This window comes from Oncorhynchus masou, chromosome 5 (genome assembly GCF_036934945.1).
Source record: "Oncorhynchus masou masou isolate Uvic2021 chromosome 5, UVic_Omas_1.1, whole genome shotgun sequence".
NCBI lineage: Eukaryota > Metazoa > Chordata > Actinopteri > Salmoniformes > Salmonidae > Oncorhynchus > Oncorhynchus masou.
This window is the reverse complement of record NC_088216.1, coordinates 51,051,708-51,072,415: the sequence shown is the minus strand read 5'-3', so window position 1 is coordinate 51,072,415 and position 20,708 is coordinate 51,051,708. Positions and strand designations below refer to the sequence as shown.

The 20,708-nt window shown below is 38.8% G+C and overlaps 1 protein-coding gene and 1 long non-coding RNA gene across 2 annotated transcripts; both read left to right on the top strand.

Annotated features, from left to right (window-relative positions):
• Window positions 1–2,110: 2,110 nt before the first annotated feature.
• On the top strand, window positions 2,111–9,967 carry LOC135539784 (uncharacterized). The gene is made up of 2 exons (XR_010455665.1): window positions 2,111–2,390; window positions 3,920–9,967. It is a non-coding gene; the product is annotated as an uncharacterized LOC135539784 (long non-coding RNA).
• A 602-nt stretch (window positions 9,968–10,569) lies between these two features.
• ppil1 (peptidylprolyl isomerase (cyclophilin)-like 1) lies at window positions 10,570–12,518 on the top strand. The gene is made up of 4 exons (XM_064965908.1): window positions 10,570–10,751; window positions 10,960–11,114; window positions 11,342–11,410; window positions 11,513–12,518. The coding sequence occupies exons 1-4, from the start codon at window positions 10,696–10,698 to the stop codon at window positions 11,731–11,733; spliced, it is 501 nt and encodes a 166-aa protein (XP_064821980.1). The 5' UTR covers window positions 10,570–10,695; the 3' UTR covers window positions 11,734–12,518.
• Window positions 12,519–20,708: the final 8,190 nt, after the last annotated feature.

Here is a 20,708-nt window from a genome sequence, read left to right as displayed (position 1 = left end):
CCCACACTGAAATTAACCTTGCCTAAAGTAAAAACCGTAAAGTTGTCAGGTAGCAAAATTGGTTGGCAACAAAACCATATATATATTGTATGTAAAGGCTAATGGATAATGGTAAAATAATCTGTAAGATCATCTTGATCAAGTATATCTATAGCCAACTCGCCTTCACTCTACTGAAAAAAAAAACAATCTCATATGATTAAATATATATAATAAATTAGAGACATTGTATTTTCCCATTGGTCATAAATGTAACTGCTGAGATATTTTCATATACCACGAGCATCATAGATTCAATGTATTGAAAATGAAGGCACATATGTTATATACAGTAGCTAGACCCTTTAAACATTATATTTACAAAAATATATATTACAAAAAAAATAATTTACGAAGTTTTTTTTTTTCAAGCTGTTGAATACAGACTTCTGGTGCCAAATTTGTCCGTAGAAGTAGGCCTTGGAGATGTGTCACGTGTGCTCCCTCTCCGGCCTCGAGGTCACCAGGCTGCTCGTTATGGCGCACACCCGCCAACATTGTTATGCGCACCTGGACTCCATCACTTCCCTGATTACCTTCCCTATATATGCCACTCCCTTTGGTTCCTTCCCCAGATGTCATTGTTTCATGTCTGTGGGCTGTTAGTGGTTCTCGTTTTGTATTATGTTTATTTTATTAAAACACTCACTCCCTGAATTTGCTTCCCGACTCTCAGCGCATATCATTACAGTATGCTTGTTCTTGTGACAATTTAGAGAAATCCTATGAAACTTCTCTGAATCATACTACACAACTTAGTAATGCATAATACATGACTTTGTTGATAAGTACAACTCTAATCTCTAGAGCCTGTAAAATAAAAATAAAAAGTTCACTCCATTGTGACCGATGGGATTAAATGGGTTGTAGAAGTGTTCATAAACAGATTCTATTCTTATTAACAATAAGTGACTCCAAAATTACACAATACATGATGTACCATTCATTTCTATTGGGCACAACATGCTCTGAAACACAACCAAAACAAACAGCCAATGTACCCAGCAAGTTTGTATAGCCACAAGCTGTAATCATTGTGTGCTATGGATATGGGACCAAATTCTAAACTTTTGACTACTTTAATACACATAAGTGAATTTGTCCAAATACTTATGACACCTTCCAATGGGCGGGGGCATGAAACAAATAAAAGGTTATGTTCTGTACTGTCAATTTATATGAAACATTTGATCTCAAATCCAAAATTCCAGAGCATAGAGCAAATGAAAAGTTTTAGCTTCACTGTCCAAATAAATAAGTAGGGGAGTGTATAGTTAAACCAAACAAATAAGTAGGGGAGTGTATAGTCAAAGCAAATAAATAAGTAGGGGAGTGTATAGTTCAACCAAATAAATAAGTCGGTTTGTAAAGCTGGTCTGGTGGTCTTTTCTCTCAGTTAATTTCAGTACCACCATGTCTGACTCCATGGCCTTTCACCAGTTTTACCTGCAGGGATCCAAACAGTGCCCCGGTTTATTTTATTTCAGTTTAGTACTAGTCCAGCACACCTGAGTTTAACAAATCAACTAATCATCAAGCCCATCAAGCCCATCAAGCCCATCAAGCCCATCAAGCCCATACAGTAGTATGTTAGTACTGCCTTAGAGAATATGTTTAGATACTGTTTTAGAGAATATTATTAGATAGATGTATGTATGTATTCTGACCTCAAGGTTTTACTATTACTTATACCTTATACCTTTTACTGTGTTACACTCCAATAGTAGTTCAATGATGATGTTGTTCTGTATACCCATGCACTTTGTTAATTCATTTGAATCTTCAACGTGAGCTCAGGTTATAGGGAAAAGGAGTGTTTGAGATGAGGAAGAGAAGCCATGCCGGATAAGGCGTGGTTCTCAACTGTAACGCTGATGTCATACATGCACGAACACACATACCCCAGTGGACTCTCAGTCGGTTGACCCGACCAATCACAGTGAAGGAGACACACCTGCTTGGTGCTTGGTGCAAGGTGATTGGTTACATCGTGGAGAGACACTGAGGTAGGACTGGTAGGTATACATGTAAACCAAGCCCTTTACAAACTCAGACTCTTTGCATTAGGAGCTTAACCAGGTAACATCATTACCACTTCGGGGCCCCTTGTCGATGGACATCACCCGAAACCTCTACCTCTGATGTCTTCCTTCTACATCAACTGATCTCCTGAATCTCGGAGGCCTCTGCCTTTTGAATCTGACCCAGTAATGGAAGAAATCATTCATCGTTCAGCAAGAGGAGGAAAGAGGGAAGAGGAAGAAAAAACACAACAAGACCCGGCAACACAATGGCATCTCTTGTTATGTCTCCTGGCTCTCTGGCTGCTCCAAGGAAGGATAGAGTAACTCGTAATTATAAAACCAAAGTTTTTTAACAGTCATATCTTTATACTTTTTTCTTAATTGTTGTCAGATTTTTTACTTTAACTTTTATGCAAGGGACTTTTTGAAAATAATCATATCACTACCACAGAATAATATTATTTTAAGGACCGTATTTGTATATTTCCCTGTTTTACTTATCTGCAGTAAGATTTTTCTTATGGGATAACAAGTCAAGTTTGAAGGGTGTTTGACTGTGATGGCATCAGATTAGAGACACCTGTCATTTCACGGAGGAAGCCTCTCTCCCTAGTTTATGCTCTAAACAGAGGAGAATGGAAAACCTCTATTCTTTGACTAGACAAACCAGTTACGGCACATATGTCTGAAAACTCTCAACAGAATGAGTTGTGTCAACAGTTTCTCAATACCACTATGTACAGGATAAGCAAATCATGATGGCCTCATGGATGAATTTACTTGATGCTGTGGTTGATGTGCTGTAAAAAGACAGTTTCTCTATTCAGTGATTTAAAAACAAATTCTACTCACACAATTGTTCGTCTCCAGATTTAAAGGGGAAAAGGCGGAGAGTTATTTTCAGTACAGTAGATGTAACTGGTATGCTTGTCTTCTCTCAGAATAACTTCAAAAGGCTCTGGTCAGGCTTGTTCTTACTTGTTTTTACTGGTATGATTAGAGAAGAGACTAAATAGGAGCTTTCCCCCTTCTCATTCAACTGGAAGATGCGATAGGAAAATGCATTAAAACAGTCTGTTTTAGGCAGTAGTTGATGCTACTGTATACACAACCAACACCTGTCATCTACAGGTAATGATAATGTCATTTTCTCAAGATATCATTGCACATGGCTTTTTATGATTTCCTCCTGCGAGAATAAGATATATCATGTGGCGATGTGCATAGCCTCATATACACTACGTGTGGTAAAAATGTATAAAGATATAATGTTGTTCACAGGTGAGAGGTCAAGTAGTGCATAGCTTGGTTTTGTGTGGTTAAGACCATGCAGCCATTTTGTCAGAATGACTAAGCACCCGGTTGGGTCCTTTGTTTCATTTCTGTTTGTTCGCGCATGCAAAACACTCAGGGTAGGTGGTGACCATGCAGATGCTGATTTACCAGTATGTCTTTGAAGCAAAATAGATTTTTGCATATTGCGTAAAGTCATATCTATATTTTTATCAGTTGAAATGTATCAATATACTGTTCAAACAATTTAGAGGTTTATTAAATTATTCAAGAGCAAAGCTATTATTGTTAAAACGTCATGTTAACACTATAGTAAGGTTTTACTCAGGAGTATTGAAAACAAGTTTCATCCAAGGAGAATATAATATCACATCCTCCTTAGCCCCGGGGATAGATTAGGGACAAGACTAGGGATAAGGATCAGATTATTATTTGATAGAGTCCAAATATGTAAATTGTTTGTGTTTCAAATTGCTTCCTTAATTAATTGTACTTTCAGCCTCCAAAAATATTTGTTCTCTATTTTCTTCCCTCTCTCCTTTTCTCCCACTGAGGGCCTCTAGTGCTGGTCTGTCTACTGAAATGGTGCCTGGCTGATGACTGGGAGGGATCAGGGCATGTCTGTGGGGTTTGCCTTTCATGGGCCTTGAATGACCCGAGAGAAACTGGATGTGGCTCTCTCTTGGGCTCCAAGGGGAAATTTGAGATATGTCCCCCTCTACTTTCTCCTTTTACAACTCCCGACTTAAAAAAAAAATACTGCTCTATTCACAACGGTAAGATTACAGGTGTTTCTGTTTGATTTCCTTCTCAGTCCCCCTCTCCCAGAGTATTGTCCTACATTTTCACCTGCTCCCACTGCCATACAACCTTTCCTGCTCTCACAACATTTGCATCAAGTAATGTTTGCTTTGCTTGTTTCAGAGCAAAACCTTTTCTTTATGCTTGTTCTGACAGCAATGGAGGCTATGTATTTTGAACATTAATTCATTTTTAAATATATATTTTTTCACCTTTATTTAACTAGGCAAGTCAGTCAATAACAAATTCTTATTTACAATGACGGCCTGCCGGGGAACAGTGGGTTAACTGCCTTGTTCAGGGGCAGATTTTTACCTTGTCAGCTCAGGGGATTTGGTCCAGCAACCTTTTGGTTACTGGCTCAACGCTCTATCCACTAGGCTACCTGCCGCCCCAAAAGAAAGAAATCAAACAATATTTTACTTGTAGACTGTCAAACATCTACTACTGAAAGTAATGTTACTTCACATGAAAGGGCTAATGTAATCGGACAATATGTATATGGTAAAATAACACAATACTAATTTTTAAATGCTATGATAGTGTATTTACCAGTGCAGGAACAGTGTGATTTGTGCACAGTGCATACAGTTTGTACATATAGGTATTTAGGCTTGCCATAACAAAGTGGTTGAAGAGTTATTGACTCAAGACATTTCAGCTTTTAATTCCACTTTGACATTATACAATATTGTGTTTAGATCAGTGACACCAAACCTCAATTTAATCAAATTCAGGCTACAACAACACAACAAAATCTGTAAAAAGCAAAGGGGTTTGAATACTTTCTGAAGGCACTTTAGCTGTTGTGTAATGTATAATGTTTGCATAGAAATGTCAATGAGGGCATTCTACAACGTTGGTGGCAGTTTGCCAATGTGGCAATGATAAAGAAATAATATAGTTAACTGTATTATGGTTCAACAGTCATAATCTAGTATGACTAGAATTGCAAAGGGAGGGTATATTTCTGGAAACCTTCACATTTACCAGTAAACTGCCGGAATGTTGGGTTCTTTCAACGATGTTATGTAATCTATTGCAAAACATGTAGTGGCCCATTTGGGTACTTCAGATGTCTGTAATAATCTCTGACCCTCTGTGTGACTTTATCACATGTAAAATATATGAAATAATGAAATAAGAGATTTAAAAATAAATAATTCAATGACAAAGCTGTAAAACATTATCCGAAATATAAACCATCAACTTAGTGAACACAATTGGTGTTTAATATGAGGGTTTCAGCATGAAATATCCTTAAGATTTCTTTTACACACTTTTATTTATTTGACTATGTCATTATGTATTTGTTGTCAATGTTTGAGCTTCAAATTGGTGGCAGTTGTTAGTATATGGAAGACAGTCAATAGTTAGAAGAATTGCATTAAAAATAATGCCATTGAAAATAATGGCATTGGAAATAATGGCATGGAATATAATGCCATTGAATATAATGCCATTGAAAATAATGCCATTGAAAATAATGCCATTGTTGATCAGATAATTATTATTAATTGACCAATTTTCTCTTGAACTATATGGCCTATTTACTAGAAACTCATGGACAGAGTGGCAACAGATATATAAAAAATGAATACTGTATATGAATACATTTCTAAAAAAGTTATTCAAGTATAAATTACCAAAGTTACGATAGATTTTCTGTTCATTACCAAAATTCCTTAAGATTCCAGTAACTTCAGTAAATTACCAGTGGCTTTGCAACCCTAACTATGACATACTCTGATAAATCTAGACATGACAGTAGTCTGATTTCTGAAGTCAGTCCAGTTTTTCTGATATTCTTGTCACTGTGGTACTCTAGAATACTAAATTATTGACATCATACTTTAGCGGTTTGATGCAGCTGAGGCTTGACTTTGCGATGGCCCAGTGCCATACTTTTTAAAACTAACAGCGCAGATCGCATAACGTCAATGAACTTTTGTAAAACCGCAGCCTCTTAAATGATAGTTTAGGTTCTTGGATCATAAAAAGGAATGGTTTTGTAGCGTTTGGATAATTATTAACAGTGACTTAGTCTACTGATGTTGTTGGAGCAATTATTGAATGAAACCATCAAAAAAATCTGTCAGGGTTGGTAAACACAGCAGTCAGTAAGTGCTTTTCTGGACCAGTAGCCTCCCCTATTGACACTGTCCACATCTGTGTTGCTCTTGTAAATGAAATGTTGATATTTGGATGGCCATCTCCATCTTACAAGGCAGTTTTGGATGTCATAACTCTCTCTAATACTGCCTGGTAATGATGATGATGACCCCCTGCAAGCATCATAGAGTCAACACATAACACACAAACACAATCCCGTTTAGCACTGCATTTTCTTAGTCCTTGAGCCAGTGTGTAGTAATATCGTATGAGTTGCTGGTAGCTTTGAGTAGTATTCTAAGGGTTGTCTAGACTTAGATATGCTCTGAGTTGGATATAGATAGATATAGTTATGTGCTTTTGATATTCACTTTCTCTGGCTTCCAGGACACATCTTACCTGACAGTGCTCGGCTGTACACAGATGTTCTAACACTGTCTGGTAATGATGTTCCCTGAAAGACCTTCAAACAACCACATCAATAATCCCAACAACCAATAGGGGTGCAACGACACTGTAGCATACCTGAAGCAGGAAGCATTTGCTGTTTGTAAATAGTTTTTGGTACATTTTCTGGTCAATGCTATATGTTTAATAGTGAGGCCCTTGTCATAGTTCAGCTGTAGACTCCAAATCAGGTGATCTCCAGTTTACAGTACAGCACATGAAAATATGGATGCTGTAGTAGGGTAGTTATTTTTAAAGGACTACATAGGTAAATAATAAGATGATGGAACAACTGGCTGGAGGAAGCAACCAGAACAGGTGGCACACACTAGAGAGTGAAGGCTGACAGAGATAGTCCCATAGGAAAAGAGATTGACGCTGTCTGTGGTGAACACCTTCTGCCTAACCCCCCTTTTGTGATAGGTAGTTCCTTCCTACCCCCTGCCTTTTGTGTAGATTTTCCATCCCACCCAGTAGTTAAAGAATACCAGTGAAATTACTGTTGCAGTAGGAGCCACTTCCTCTACCCCTCCCCCAGTCGGAGCTGAGCCTGTGCTTTAGTTGGCTTGTGATTGGTCCAGCGCTACTGTACCAGCGTGGCATATTGTGTAGCTGACACCTGAGATCTGTGTGAGAAAAATAAACACAACGATCTCTATTGCTCTCCTACTCTCACTCTCTATTTTCTTTTATAACTCTCAACCTATTTATAACTCTCAACCAATTGGCCTGTTTTTCTATTCAACACAATATTTTTCAAGAAAAAGTGAAGGGAGACGAGGAACTAGGCGGCTCCCACCTGGTACTCTACCCTGTACCTTAGAGACAGCTGTACATAGAGTCATTAAAAACTGGTAACATTAATGTTTACATACGGTTTTACCCACTCTATATGTATATACTGTATTTTAGTCATGGATCATCCTATATAACTACTGTTGTATGCATCTTTTCTATTCATATGCTGTCTGACACACTACATTATATGCATACTGTATACAGTACCAGTCAAAAGTTTAGACACACCTACTCATTCAAGGGTTTTTCTTTATATTTACTATTTTCTACATTGTAAAATAATAATGAAGACATCCAAACTATGAAATAACACATACAGAATCATTTAGTAACCAAAAAAATGTTAGTGTTATTTGAGATTCTTCAATGTAGCCACTCACAGGTTTGCACACTCTTGGCATACTCTCAACCAGCTTCATGACAGTCACCTGGAATGCATTTCAGTTAACAGGTGTTCCTTGTTAAAAGTTAATTTGTGGAATTTCTTTACTTCTTAATGCGTTTGAGACAATGTTGTGTTGTGACAAGGTAGGGGTGGTATACAGAAGTTAGCCCTATTTGGTGAAAGACCAAGTCCATATTATGGCAAGAACAGCTCAAATAAGCAAAGTAAAACGACAGTCCATCGTTACTTTAAGACATGAAGGTCTGTCCATGCAGAAAATTTCAAGAACTTTGAAAGTTTCTTCAGGCACAGTCACAAAAACCATCAAGTGCTATGATGATACTGGCTCTCATGAGGACCGCCACAGGAAAGGAAGACCAAGAGTTTCCTCTGATGCAGAGGATAAATTCATTAGAGTTACCAACCTCAGATTGCAGCCCAAATAAATGCTTCACAGAGTTCAAGTAACAGACACATCTCAACATCAACTGTTCAGAGGAGACTGCATGAATCAGGTCTTCATGGCGGAATTGCTGCAAAGAAACCACTACTAATGGACACCAATAATAATAAGAGACTTGCTTGGGACAAGGAACATGAGCAATGGACATTAGACTGGTGTAAATCTGTCCTTTGGTCTGATGAGTGCAAATATGAGATTTTTGTTTCCAACCACAGTGTCTTTGTGAGACGCAGAGTAGGTGAACAGATGCTCTCTGCATGTGTGGTTCCCACCGTGAAGCATGGAGCAGGAGGTGTGGGGGTCTTTGCTGGTGACACTGTCAGTGATTTATTTAGAACTCAAGGCACACTTAACCAGCATGGCTGTTGGAGAAGCATTCCTCATGAAGCTGGCTGAGAGAATGCCAAGAGTGTGCAAAGCTGTCATCAATGCAAAGGGTGGCTACTTTGAATAATATAAAATACTTTTTTTGATTACTACATTATTCCATGTCTGTTATTTCCTAGTTTTGATGTCTTCACTATTATTCTACAATGTAGAAGATATATAAAAATAAAGAAAAACCTTTGAATGAGTAGGTGTGTCCAAACTTTTGACTGGTACTGTATATATTTATATTCCAGTCTTTGACATAGAAACTTCTCATTATTTCTTATTTATTTATTTTTCTGGATAATGTGTATATTGTTTTGTTATTTTGCATTCTGCTGCACCTACAATAATTTCTGCAAATCTGTGTGTGCGGCCAATAAACTTTGATTTGAAAATGTATGCACAGATGACTAATTCGCTTTGGATAAAAGAGTCTGCTCGATGGCATAATTATAATTTGAATAATTTTATCAGACTGTGTGTTCTCAAACAATAGGTTGACTGTACAAGTCAATGGACAACAGAGATAAAAGCACAAGGTGATTGAGGTGTTTCAAAGGTGATGTTTGTCAAGGGCTGTACTTCTGAGTTCTGGTTTAACACACAGATATCGAATCACCCCTTTGCGTACTCATTCTGCTCTCTGAAATTGTAGGCCAATTACATAATTCATTTGCATGTCCTTTTAAAGTTCAAATTATTGAAAGATTGTGTCATCTTGCCTTTTGACATGTTTTGCTCCACTGATAAACTATTAACTCTTATAGATTTTTACATTTTTCACCACTGGTACCTTGATGTATTTCTATAAACTATTCAAATTCTCCAACATTTCTGTCTTCTGTCTTCACAGCTTGTCTGTCATCAAGCTGCTGTAGCTACAAAGACCCTGGCTACTTTCCTCTGATGCTCCTACCTAAACCTTGTAATTGTCGTCTTACCAGACAAGTTTAGATCTAGCTACTCTGTCTAATACTGTCTGGTAATGCCGTCCATTACAAGGTGTCTCATCGCTCTTTCTCTGTCAGTCTCTTGGACAATCCTGTACAAATGAACTGGTATCGGGTCATGTGATGTTTTTTCACCCCTCAATGATTTCTCCAGTTACTGGCTTAGAATGTTTAATTGCAGGTCCATTTTTTAGTGGAATTATGTATTTGTATGTAAAATGTCTTGAACAGATATTTGCTAACAGTATTTTGTTGATTATGTTAATAAAGGTCATCAACGTTCTTTTGTGCTTTTCATTATCATATGAATCATTATAAACAGCATGAGCGAGCGCCCACGAATTCACACCCACCCACAAACACATACACACACTAAGCAACTCACACACACACATATTATTAAGTAATAATGCCAGAAGGGGTGTGGTATATGGCCAATATACCACAGCTAAGGCCTGTTCTTATGCGCAACGCAGAGTGCCTGGACACAGCCCTTAGCCGTGGTATATTGGCCATATATCACAAACCACTGAGGTGCCTTGTTGCTATTATAAACTGGATACTAACGTAATTAGAGCAGTACAAATAAAATGTTTTGTTATACCCTTGTGGTATAAGGTCTGATATAACACGTCTGTCAGCCAATCATCATTCAGGGCTCTAACCACCCAGTTTATAATTGCTGATGAAGCATGATTACACCAACTAGAACAGACTGATGCTGCCACACATGAAGCGTAGATGGGAGTCTCAATTTTTTAAATATATATCTACCGCTAAAAAAAGAAGCTTATATCTTCAGTCGTTGTACTATACTTTGTGCACCAGGTAGCGGTAAAGTTCAATTCTGAACTCAGGCAATAAAAAAAATGCATTTCCGGCACAGTGCACATACGGGGGTATTACTTTCGGTTTCTACCACAGTAGCCGTTAGTTTTCATTGATACAGCGCACAACATTCGCAGTTTTAGTATATTTATTTATACAATTACTCTGATTTGTTTAGTCACCATGTCGGGAATACCACCAGATACCTGGCAGCCACCCACAGTGAGCCTGGAGACAACGTAAGTTCTCATAGCTTGCTAGCCTAACTAACCTTAGCTAAATGTTTTGAGTGAATGAATAGCTAACGTTAGCTAGTTAGCTAACTCGTTCGGAGTTACGCAAATCATGTTTTTCGAATACCAAATGCTGTCCATAAGTTAATTTAATATCCGATGGAAAGTGAATGCTCCATCTTAGCAACATGTCATGCCTTCTCTTGTGTTTCAGAATGGGTACAATTGCAGTGGAACTATACTGGAGACATGCTCCCAAAACCTGCAAAAACTTTTCTGAGTTGGCCAGGAGAGGTTACTATAACAACACAAAGTTTCATCGTATCATCAAGGACTTCATGGTGCAGGGAGGAGACCCCACAGGAACAGGTGAGACACACACACACTAACATAGATGAGGCCTGGAGAAATTCTTCAGAATGCCACTTGTTCCACTGCCAGGCTTTTGTCTTCCTGAGCATGAATCAGCTTTTCACTTTCTTCTTAGATGCATTCAGAATGTTCCAGGGAGAAGAAGAGTCACTAACTCTAATGATGACTAAATCTGTTGATGTCAACATCAGATTCTCACTCCCTGTAATGTGTGTTGCTTATAGGTCGTGGCGGTGCCTCCATATTTGGCAAAGAGTTTGAAGATGAACTTCACCCTGACCTGAAATTCACAGGTAACAATAGTCTCACAGTAATGAAATTGAAAAAAACATAGTACCAAATTGTAGTATTTTTATGGTGCTTTCTACTGCTCTCTTATGGTGCTCTCTCCCTAGGTGCAGGGATCCTAGCGATGGCCAATGCAGGACCAGATACAAATGGAAGTCAGTTCTTCCTGACCCTGGGGCCTACTCAGTGGTTGGATGGGAAGCACAGTATCTTTGGGAGGGTATGCCAAGGTATGGCAGTGGTCAACCGCGTCGGCATGGTGGAAACAAACACACAAGACCGACCTGCCGATGACATAAAAATTCTCAGGACGACTATACCCAACTGAGATGCATTCATACAACCAAGGGCTACATTTATTTGTACATTCATTTTGTCATGATTTTTTTGTAATAAATGCCTTTGAATTAATTTTGGTCAATAATGTAACCATTGTCATAATCGCTTAAATTGTTGTGGGTGTTTGTGTAAAATCACTGGGCAAGGCCCACCCATATTTTTTAAATTGTTATTACAACCTATATGTTGTGATAATTGCGTGCGTTTGCTCTATAAACTGCTGGTTCATATGCCTTGCAAACGTATTGGTCTAAGGCCGAGACAATAAGACGAAGTGGCAGAATAAATTTAACCACACCTATGTTTCATCATAAATCCGGAGAGCAACCTCTCTTACATGACTTACAGCATGGTCAAGCAAGTGAATGCTTCCAACATTTTCGGACGACAAAACTTGATTTAGAACCAGAGTTACCGCAAGTCGCAAAGAAAACAGGAGCGGCCTCCACTATTCCAGCAACCACTTCAACATCATCAAATCACCTATGCTTAATCTACAACTAAATGATTCCAAAAACAATTTAGGGCAATCAAAGTAAGCTAAATATGATGTAGCTGTCCATGATTCTGGGGCGGCAGGGTAGCCTAGTGGTTAGAGCATTGGACTAGTAACCGAAAGGTTGCAAGTTTGAATCCCCGAGCTGACAAGGTAAAAATCTGTCGTTCTGCCCCTGAACAAGCAGTCAACCCACTGTTCCTAGGCCATCATTGAAAATAAGAATTTTTTCTTAACTGACTTGCCTAGTTAAATAAAGGTTAAAAAAAAAAATCTGACTTCTGCGTATGTGCGTGTTTGTGCAAGTAGAAAAAAACATGCTGACACCCTATGTAGAGAAATTCCAATGCCATCTTCCTCTCATGTTGACGAAGCAGTCTGACTCGTACAGTACATGCTTTTATTTTTTTTGTTTTCGTAGGCTACCTGGCTAAAATGCTTTCTCGCTAGCCTAACTTTTTCATTGGCAACAATGAGCCAGGCCAGCTAGTTAACATTAGACTACTACATCTGGCTACATATCGAACTTCCATCCTCTCAAGCCAGGGTCACAATGTATGAATTAATGGTTGGATCAGATTTGACGTTATTGGCCAGTAGGGAGAATTAAGTAAAACCACAAGTCCAAATCCCTATTTCCATCCATGTCTAATTTAGGGAACTAGCAACCAGACAACAACACAAGGCTACAATTCAAGTTTTATTTTCTGTCATGCGTTTTGCTCTCGATGTGACTTTAGTGAATCCAAATCCAAACTGGCTTCCCTTGACACTTTTTTTGTGATGCGCCTGGACCATTCATAGCTGAGTTCCCTCAGTTTAGCTCAACGGTTGATTGGCTATTATTTTATACTTTATCAAGGGAGGCCAAATGCTCGCTGGCTTCCCTTGCGTACAATGCTACTGGCGGCAACAATGTCATATTCCTTTTGACCAGACAGCATCAAATAGATGGCCTACACATACAGATTTAGAGGGGTGCTGTTTCGCTCCCTTGGATGCTTTCTCTGGTGATATAGTACATTCAGCCTCTTACAAACTGAAAGAAAATTATGAAGCACAGAGATGAAAGACATTTTATTTTTCTGAATTGCTTCATTGGTCAATTTTGAATACACGCCACTGTGGGTGACATGGTCGGAGTGACAAATTTGAAATAAAGTTGTGAGCAGCAATGAATGGGGTTCACAGTATGACTGAAAGGACACAAGATCAGTTGGATAACAAAGTAAGAACTCTATCATGTAGGAACTATCTTCGTTTATGTGCAATCATGAGTCTAATAACAAAATGTAGTGAATCTCAAGTTGGGTTCATGAGAAGGTTATTGCAGATTATTTTGCATGAATCGTTTCCTTATTTTTTGAGAAACTGAATAATCAGTTTCCCAGTCCCTGCTGATGGAAAAACATCACCTCAGCACGATGCTGCCACCACCGTCCTTCACTGTGGGGATGTTCTCGGGGTGATGAGAGGTGTTGGGTTTGTGCCAGACATAGCGTTTTCCTTGATGGCCTAAAAGCTCAATTTTAATCTCGTCTGACCAGATTACCTCCTTTCATATGTTTGGTGAGTCTCTCACATGCCTTTTGGCGAACACCAAACATGTTTGCTTATTTTTTTCTTTAAGCAATGGCTTTTTCCTGGTCACTCTTCCGTAAAGCCCAGCTCTGTGGAGTGTACGGCTTAAAGTGGTCCTATGGACAGATACTCCAATCTCTGCTGTGGAGATTTGTTGCCTCTCTGATTAATGCCCTCCTTGCCTTGTCTGTGAGTTTTGGTGGGCGGCCTTCTCTTGGCAGGTTTGTTGTGGTGCCATATTCTTTACATTTTTTAATCATGGATTTAATGGTGCTACGTGGGATGTTCAAAGTTTCTGATATTTTTATTTATAACCCAACCCTGATCTGTACTTCTCTGACCTGTGTGGAGAGCGCCTTGGTCTTCGTGGTGCCGCTTGCTTGGTGGTGCCCCTTGCTTAGTGACGTTGCAGACTCTGGGGCCTTTCAGAACAGATAGATAGATAGGATAGATCATGTGACATTTAGATTGCACACAGGGGGACTTTAACTAATTATGTGACTTCTGAAGGTAATTGGTTGCCCCAAATCTTATTTAGGGGCTTCATAGCAATGGAGGTGAATACATACGCACGCACCATTTTTCCATTGTATTATTAATTTTTTGATTTCACTTCTCAAATTTGGATGTCCATTGCAAATAAAAATCTATTTTAATTACAGGTGGTAATGCAAAAAAAAAAAAAAAATAGGAAAAACACCAAGGGGATGAATACTTTTGCAAGGCACTGTTACGAAGCCATATTTTCTCAAACTAATGAGCCTATATTCCAAATTTGGTGTCATTTGGTACTATAGTTCATGAGGAAGAATTCTATATATTTTGCGTATGTGCTAATATGCATCTATGTGGCCATCTTTGAATGCAGCAAAAGTTATTTTCTCAAACTCTTTAGGGACGATTGTGATGAGTCCAAAGACCAAATTTGGAGTGAATCTGACTTTGTCTATTTTTTTTTTTAAATGATTGTTTTAAGCATTAGCATTGCAGTTTTTAAAAAGGGGAATAGTTCCTTTTACAAATCTTTTAAGATTTCAATGTCAAACTTAACATGGTGTTACGAATCCCTTTTGGCCCAGCAGTCTAGGGGGGGATGGTAATGAGACCCGTAACAACTCATGCAAATTATAATTGTGACAAAGTAAAAGTGAGAATGAAATATCTAGGACAACTGAGATCTACCATCAAACTCAAGGTCTATTTGAAAACACACGGTAATGGGGGAGCAGGAGAAGGGGCTGAGCTGGACCCAAGGAAAGAAACAATAAGTATTCAAAAAAAACCTAAGCTAGACTAGCCTACTTTAACAACAGCTAACTAACCAACCAAAAATACAGTGGGTGGTCCGCCCAGTTCTAACTAGTGTTTTTAACAAAGTCTACCTACGGGTAGTGTATGCCAATGGGCAACTTGTCTTGGTTTCCCCTTTTCCCACCAGCAATCAAACACAAACACCATAACCAAAACAATACTCACAGGTGATGACAAAGTGCTATGGAGGTGCTCAAACAAAAGAGCGGTTAATACACAACGAGAGAGCGAAACACAGAGACCTACAGACATGGCATTTACAGAGAGATTGAGCTCTAAAGCAAACAACTGACAGGGTTTTTAATCCAAGGGAAAGGAACTGTGATTGGGTAGGAAACAGGAGGAGGTGTGTCTTCTGATTGATGATTGATTGTTGACTGATTGGGGAGTGATGATTTTCACCTGTGAGGGGAGAAGGAGAGAAAACACACACACAGGATACACACACAGGATACTGGCATCCGTAACACATGGTAATCATGGTAATGTCTTTGATGACACTTAAATGTTTCAAGTTGATAGGCCACTGTGAAGTTCATTTACAACGGATTTAAATGGACACGTCAAATCGGATTTCCTGATTTATCAGTTTCTCAGCCATGTCTTAACCAATCAAATTGAGGCAAATTTGTTTGACATGAGGAAAGACACCTACATACAAAGTGTTAAGTCTAGGTCGAAGGGGGCGGCGGATATGAGGACGTGAGACTGCTTTTAACAATGCCAACTATAGGCCAATCGGTGGCATTCTTTTAGAACAATTTTCTCATGACCTCTAGTTTCTGTGTGCAAATCTAGAAAACAAAGTTATCAATCTAGGTTATTATCTAGGCTTGAGTTATTTGACCATGTCAGTTTAGCTGAGAACCCCTAAATATGCCTGCTGTTTCTTATCTGATGCTTGCAGATAACTCACATCCTATAACTTGAACAGACTACCTCTGGAGGGAGACAAACAACAAAGCATACTGTAGGCCTTCTATTTCATTAGATGGTTATGTGACATAAGAAATAGCCAACTCTTGTGGACACAGATAGGATGTTTTGGTTATAATGTTTGATAATCTCCCTATAGCTTAAGGCACGTTTCCCCAAGTGGCATTTTTTTTAAATTTAGCCCCACAACTTTTCTGAGCAAATATTATATCATTATATATTATATCTGTTTGGGGTTCTTGCGGTCAATTTGCAGTCTACAAATGATTTGTAATTATGTTCCATCCCCCGACCATCCGATCAAGAAAAAATCATCCTGCGGCTAAATCTAGTTGATGATCCCTGGTTTAAGGGTTATCCGAGTTCACCTGGCACCTGCCCTTAGCAGGGTTTCGACTACTCATTTACCGGTTCCCACGGTTCATTGGATAAGATGCCAAACTTGCGTGCCAATTTGACAAAGGACCAAATTCACTGAAACGTTTTGTAACATCTGAAAGGTCCCTTATACAACCTTGGAAATCTGCCAATTTAGGAGGATTTTATGGATCCTGATTTTGTCTGTAGGCTATATTATAACACAGTTCTGAGTCGAGTACACAACTGGGTCAAAGACAGAACGTGTCCTAAGATGTGTAAGCAAATTTGGATCGGTTACAGGAAGGTATAAGGAAGTAGGTATAAGGAAGTAATATCAAAGACAAGACTCCAACATTAGTTGGAGACCACTGCCATATCTGTAACTCATCATAATGAATCTGAAGTAGAGTTTCTCCATGAGCAATCAAATCTTATATAACCAAATTAATTGTTAACAGGTTTTTTGACAAAGTAGAGAGGAGAAGTTGGTTTTCACAGCCTGCCGTCGACTTTACATTTACATTTACATTTAAGTCATTTGGCAGACGCTCTTATCCAGAGCGACTTACAAATTGGACTTTACATGACTTAATCATGCCAGGAGATGAAGCAAGACTGAAATGTTTCATGGGGCTTTACACACCTACAACATTAAACACAAATCCTCCATTAACACAAATGTCTCCATAAAAAAAAAAATCCATATTTTAACTAAATTGATTTGTGGCCGCCCCTCACTTTTTTCGCTGACCTTAGCTGTTCTCTGGGAGATAAAGCGGTGCATCACTGTTACACCAAACTCACTCAGCTAAGTTGAGCGAACACATTTTTGTTAAGTCCACCAGACCAAACAGATGTGTTATGAAACATTCCCCTTTGTCCTCTTCAAGCAGAGGTCTGGATCAGAGTTGGGGTTAATGGGTTTGAATTGGAATGCCGACTGCGAGCCAGGCCAAATCGCCCAACATCAGTGACCGTCCTCACTAATACTCTTGTGGCTGAATGGAAGCAAGTCCCCACAGCAATGTTCCAACATCTAGTTGAAAGCCTTCCCAGAATAGTGGAGGAGGCTGTTATAGCAGCAAAGGGGGGACCAACTCCATTTAATGCCCATGATTTTGGAATGAGATGTTTGACAAGCAGGTGTCCACATACTTTTGGCCATGTAGTGTATTTATGTCAAACTCTTTTCAATTTTGGCATTTTCAATTCAAATCCCTTCCTCAATTGAAAGACTTCAATTCGATTGACCCCAACCCTGGTCTGTATCACATATTGTAGGCTATATGATACATAGGCCTACATCCCACCAGCCACTCTTACTGACAGTTGGGGCTGCTTTGCGTGATGTGTTGCCTCTACCTTCTTGCCCTTTGTGCTGTTGTCTGTGCCCAATAATGTTTGTACCCTGTTTTGTGCTGCTGCCATGCTGTGCCGCTACCATGTTGTTGTCCTATTGTGTTGCTACCATGCTGTGTTGTCATGTGTTGTGCCATGCTATTTTGTTATCTTAGGTCTCTCTTTAAGTTACAAAAATAAACTAGAATAGACAAAAAAGGGGCTGGTTTCATGGACACAGAATAAGCCTTGTCCTGGATACTATGTTGTTGTCTTTGGTCTCTTTTTATGTAGTGTTGTGTTGTCTCTCTTGTCGTGATGTGTGTTTTGTCCTATATTTTAATGAAATGTATTTGTATTTTTAATCCTAGCCCCCGTCCCCGCAGGAGGCCTTTTCGTAGGCCATCATTGTTTATAAGAATTTGTTCTTAACTGACTTGCCTAGTTAAATAAAGGTCAAATAAATACAAATAAGGAGTAAGAAGGATCAGTGTTCTGTTTAAAAGTATTTTATTACAGAAACGTTAACAAAAATATATTGTAAAACAGTATTAGATAAAATAGAACAGTTCTACTTAAGTTAATATAATTAGATATAGGTAACTGCTAAAATAAAGGAAACACCAACATAATGTGTCTTAATAGGGCGTTGGGCCACCATGAGCCACCATCACAACATCAATTCGCATCAGCATAGATTCTACATGTGTCTGGAAATCTATTAGAGGGATGCAACACCATCCTTCCACAAGAAATTCTATAATTTGGTATTTTGTTGATGGTTGTGGAAAACGCTGTCTCAGGTACCAGTCCAGAATCTCCCATAAGTGTTCGATTGGGTTGAGATCTGGTGACTGAGACACACAAACACACTTTAAACCCCTCTTTGCTCCTTTGAGACCCCTCAAGTCAGAGATCTCTCCTTCTAGCCATGGTAGAATGACGGGATGTTTTAATTGCTTAATTAATTCAGGAACCGCACCTGTGTGAAAGCAACTGCTTTCAATTGACCTTGTATCCCCCATTTATCCCTCAAGTGTTTCCTTTCTTTTGGCAGTTACCTGTATATACAATGTTCCAGGTGTACTTGTTGACTTTCAAAAAATACATCAAAAACCCTGCTGTGGTAGATTTGTATTGCACGACCAACACTTCAGCAAGATACAACATGATACAGACATCAGAAATGGATTTGAAGTTAAACAGTAGACTACAATGCATTATCTTTTTGTGACCAAATTACACACAGGGCTTTATAACATTATTCTTTAGAATTAGATCCTGAGGTTGTTCATTTTGTTTGTTCAAATAAGAATAGTTCATTACAAATGGGGTGATTGCATGTCAATATACCCGGCAAAATAAAAGTTGCACGTCAACGCCTTGGATTGATGAACTACTGTATACTGAGTGTATGCACAGATTAAGCCTAATCCTGGACTAAAAAGTCTGTTCAATGGAGATTCTCTGTGTGTGGGAAACCGGCCCAAAATGTTAAGGTGATCTAGGTGTAGCTATTTTATGATTGGTCTTCAACCCACTAATCATTTCAATCTTAAGAAAAATATGTTTCTATGATTTCACACATTATGCTATAGATATTAAGTTGATTAAGCTAAATAAAACTATGATATTACACTCACTATACATCATACTGCAGTTGAAACCTCATACCCCACATTACTCAAGCACAACTCTGAGCAGCTACATGAACTATATAAAACACAAAGCCCCCAAAAACTCTTAATATATACAGTGGCGAGACAAAGTATGTGAACCATTTGGAAATACCTGGATTTCTGCATAAATTGGTCATAAAATGTAATCTGATCTTCATCTAGGTAACAACAATAGACAAACACAGTCTGCTTAAACTAATAACAAACAAACAATTATACGTTTTCATGTCTTTATTGGACACACCGTGTAAACATTCACAGAGCAGGGTGGAAAAAGTATGTGAACCCTTGGATTTAATAACTGGTTGACCCTCCTTTGGCAGCAATAACCTCAACCAAACGTTTTCTGTAGTTGCGGATCAGATCTGCACAAAAGTCAGGAGGAATTTTGGACCATACCTCTTTACAAAACTGTTTCAGTTCAGCTATATTCTTGGGATGTCTGGTGTGAACTGCTCTCGAGGTCTTGCCACAATATCTCAATCGGGTTGAGTCCTGACCTCAACCCAATTGAGACTGACCCACTCCAGAATGCATATTTTCTTCTGATAAAACCATTCTGTTGTTGATTTACTTCTGTGTTTTGGGTCGTTGTCCTGTTGCATCACTCAACTTCTGTTGAGCTTAAATTGGCGGACAGGTAACCTAACTTTCTCCTGCAAAACGTCTTGATAAACTTGGGAATTTATTTTTCTGTCGATGATAGCAAGCTGTCCAGGCCCTGAGGCAGCAAAGCAGCCCCAAACCATGATGCTCCTTCCACCATACTTTACAGTTGGGATAAGGTTTTGATGTTGGTGTGCTGTGGCTTTTTTCTCCACACATAGTGTTGTGAGTTCCTTCCAAACATCTGTCCACAGAAGCAGTGGCTTCTTCCGTGGTGTCCTCCCCTGAACACCATTCTTGTTTAGTGTTTAGCGTATCAAAGACTCATCAACAGAGATGTTAGCATGCTCCAGAGATTTCTGTAAGTCTTTAGCTGACACTCTAGGATTCTTCTTAACCTCATTGAGCATTCTACACTGTGGTCTTGCAGTCATTCCTAGGGAGAGTAGCAACAGTGCCAAACTTTCTCCATTTATATACAATTTGTCTTGCACATCAAGGCTTTATTCAAGTCAACAATTCTTAGGTCTACTGAGATCTCTTTTGTTCGAGGCATGGTTCACATCAGGCAATGATTCTTGTGAATAGCAAACTCAAATTACGTGTGTTTTTTTATAGGGCAAGGCAGCTCTAACCAACATCTCATCTCCTCTATTT

Bases quoted from the DNA above. Each gene is read 5' to 3' on its own strand.
- ppil1 (XM_064965908.1), top strand. From the start codon at position 10,696: ATGTCGGGAATACCACCAGATACCTGGCAGCCACCCACAGTGAGCCTG. The intron at 11,115-11,341 runs GTGAGACACACA...TGTTGCTTATAG, and splicing joins AGGAGACCCCACAGGAACAG to GTCGTGGCGGTGCCTCCATA. The intron at 11,411-11,512 runs GTAACAATAGTC...CTCTCTCCCTAG, and splicing joins CCCTGACCTGAAATTCACAG to GTGCAGGGATCCTAGCGATG.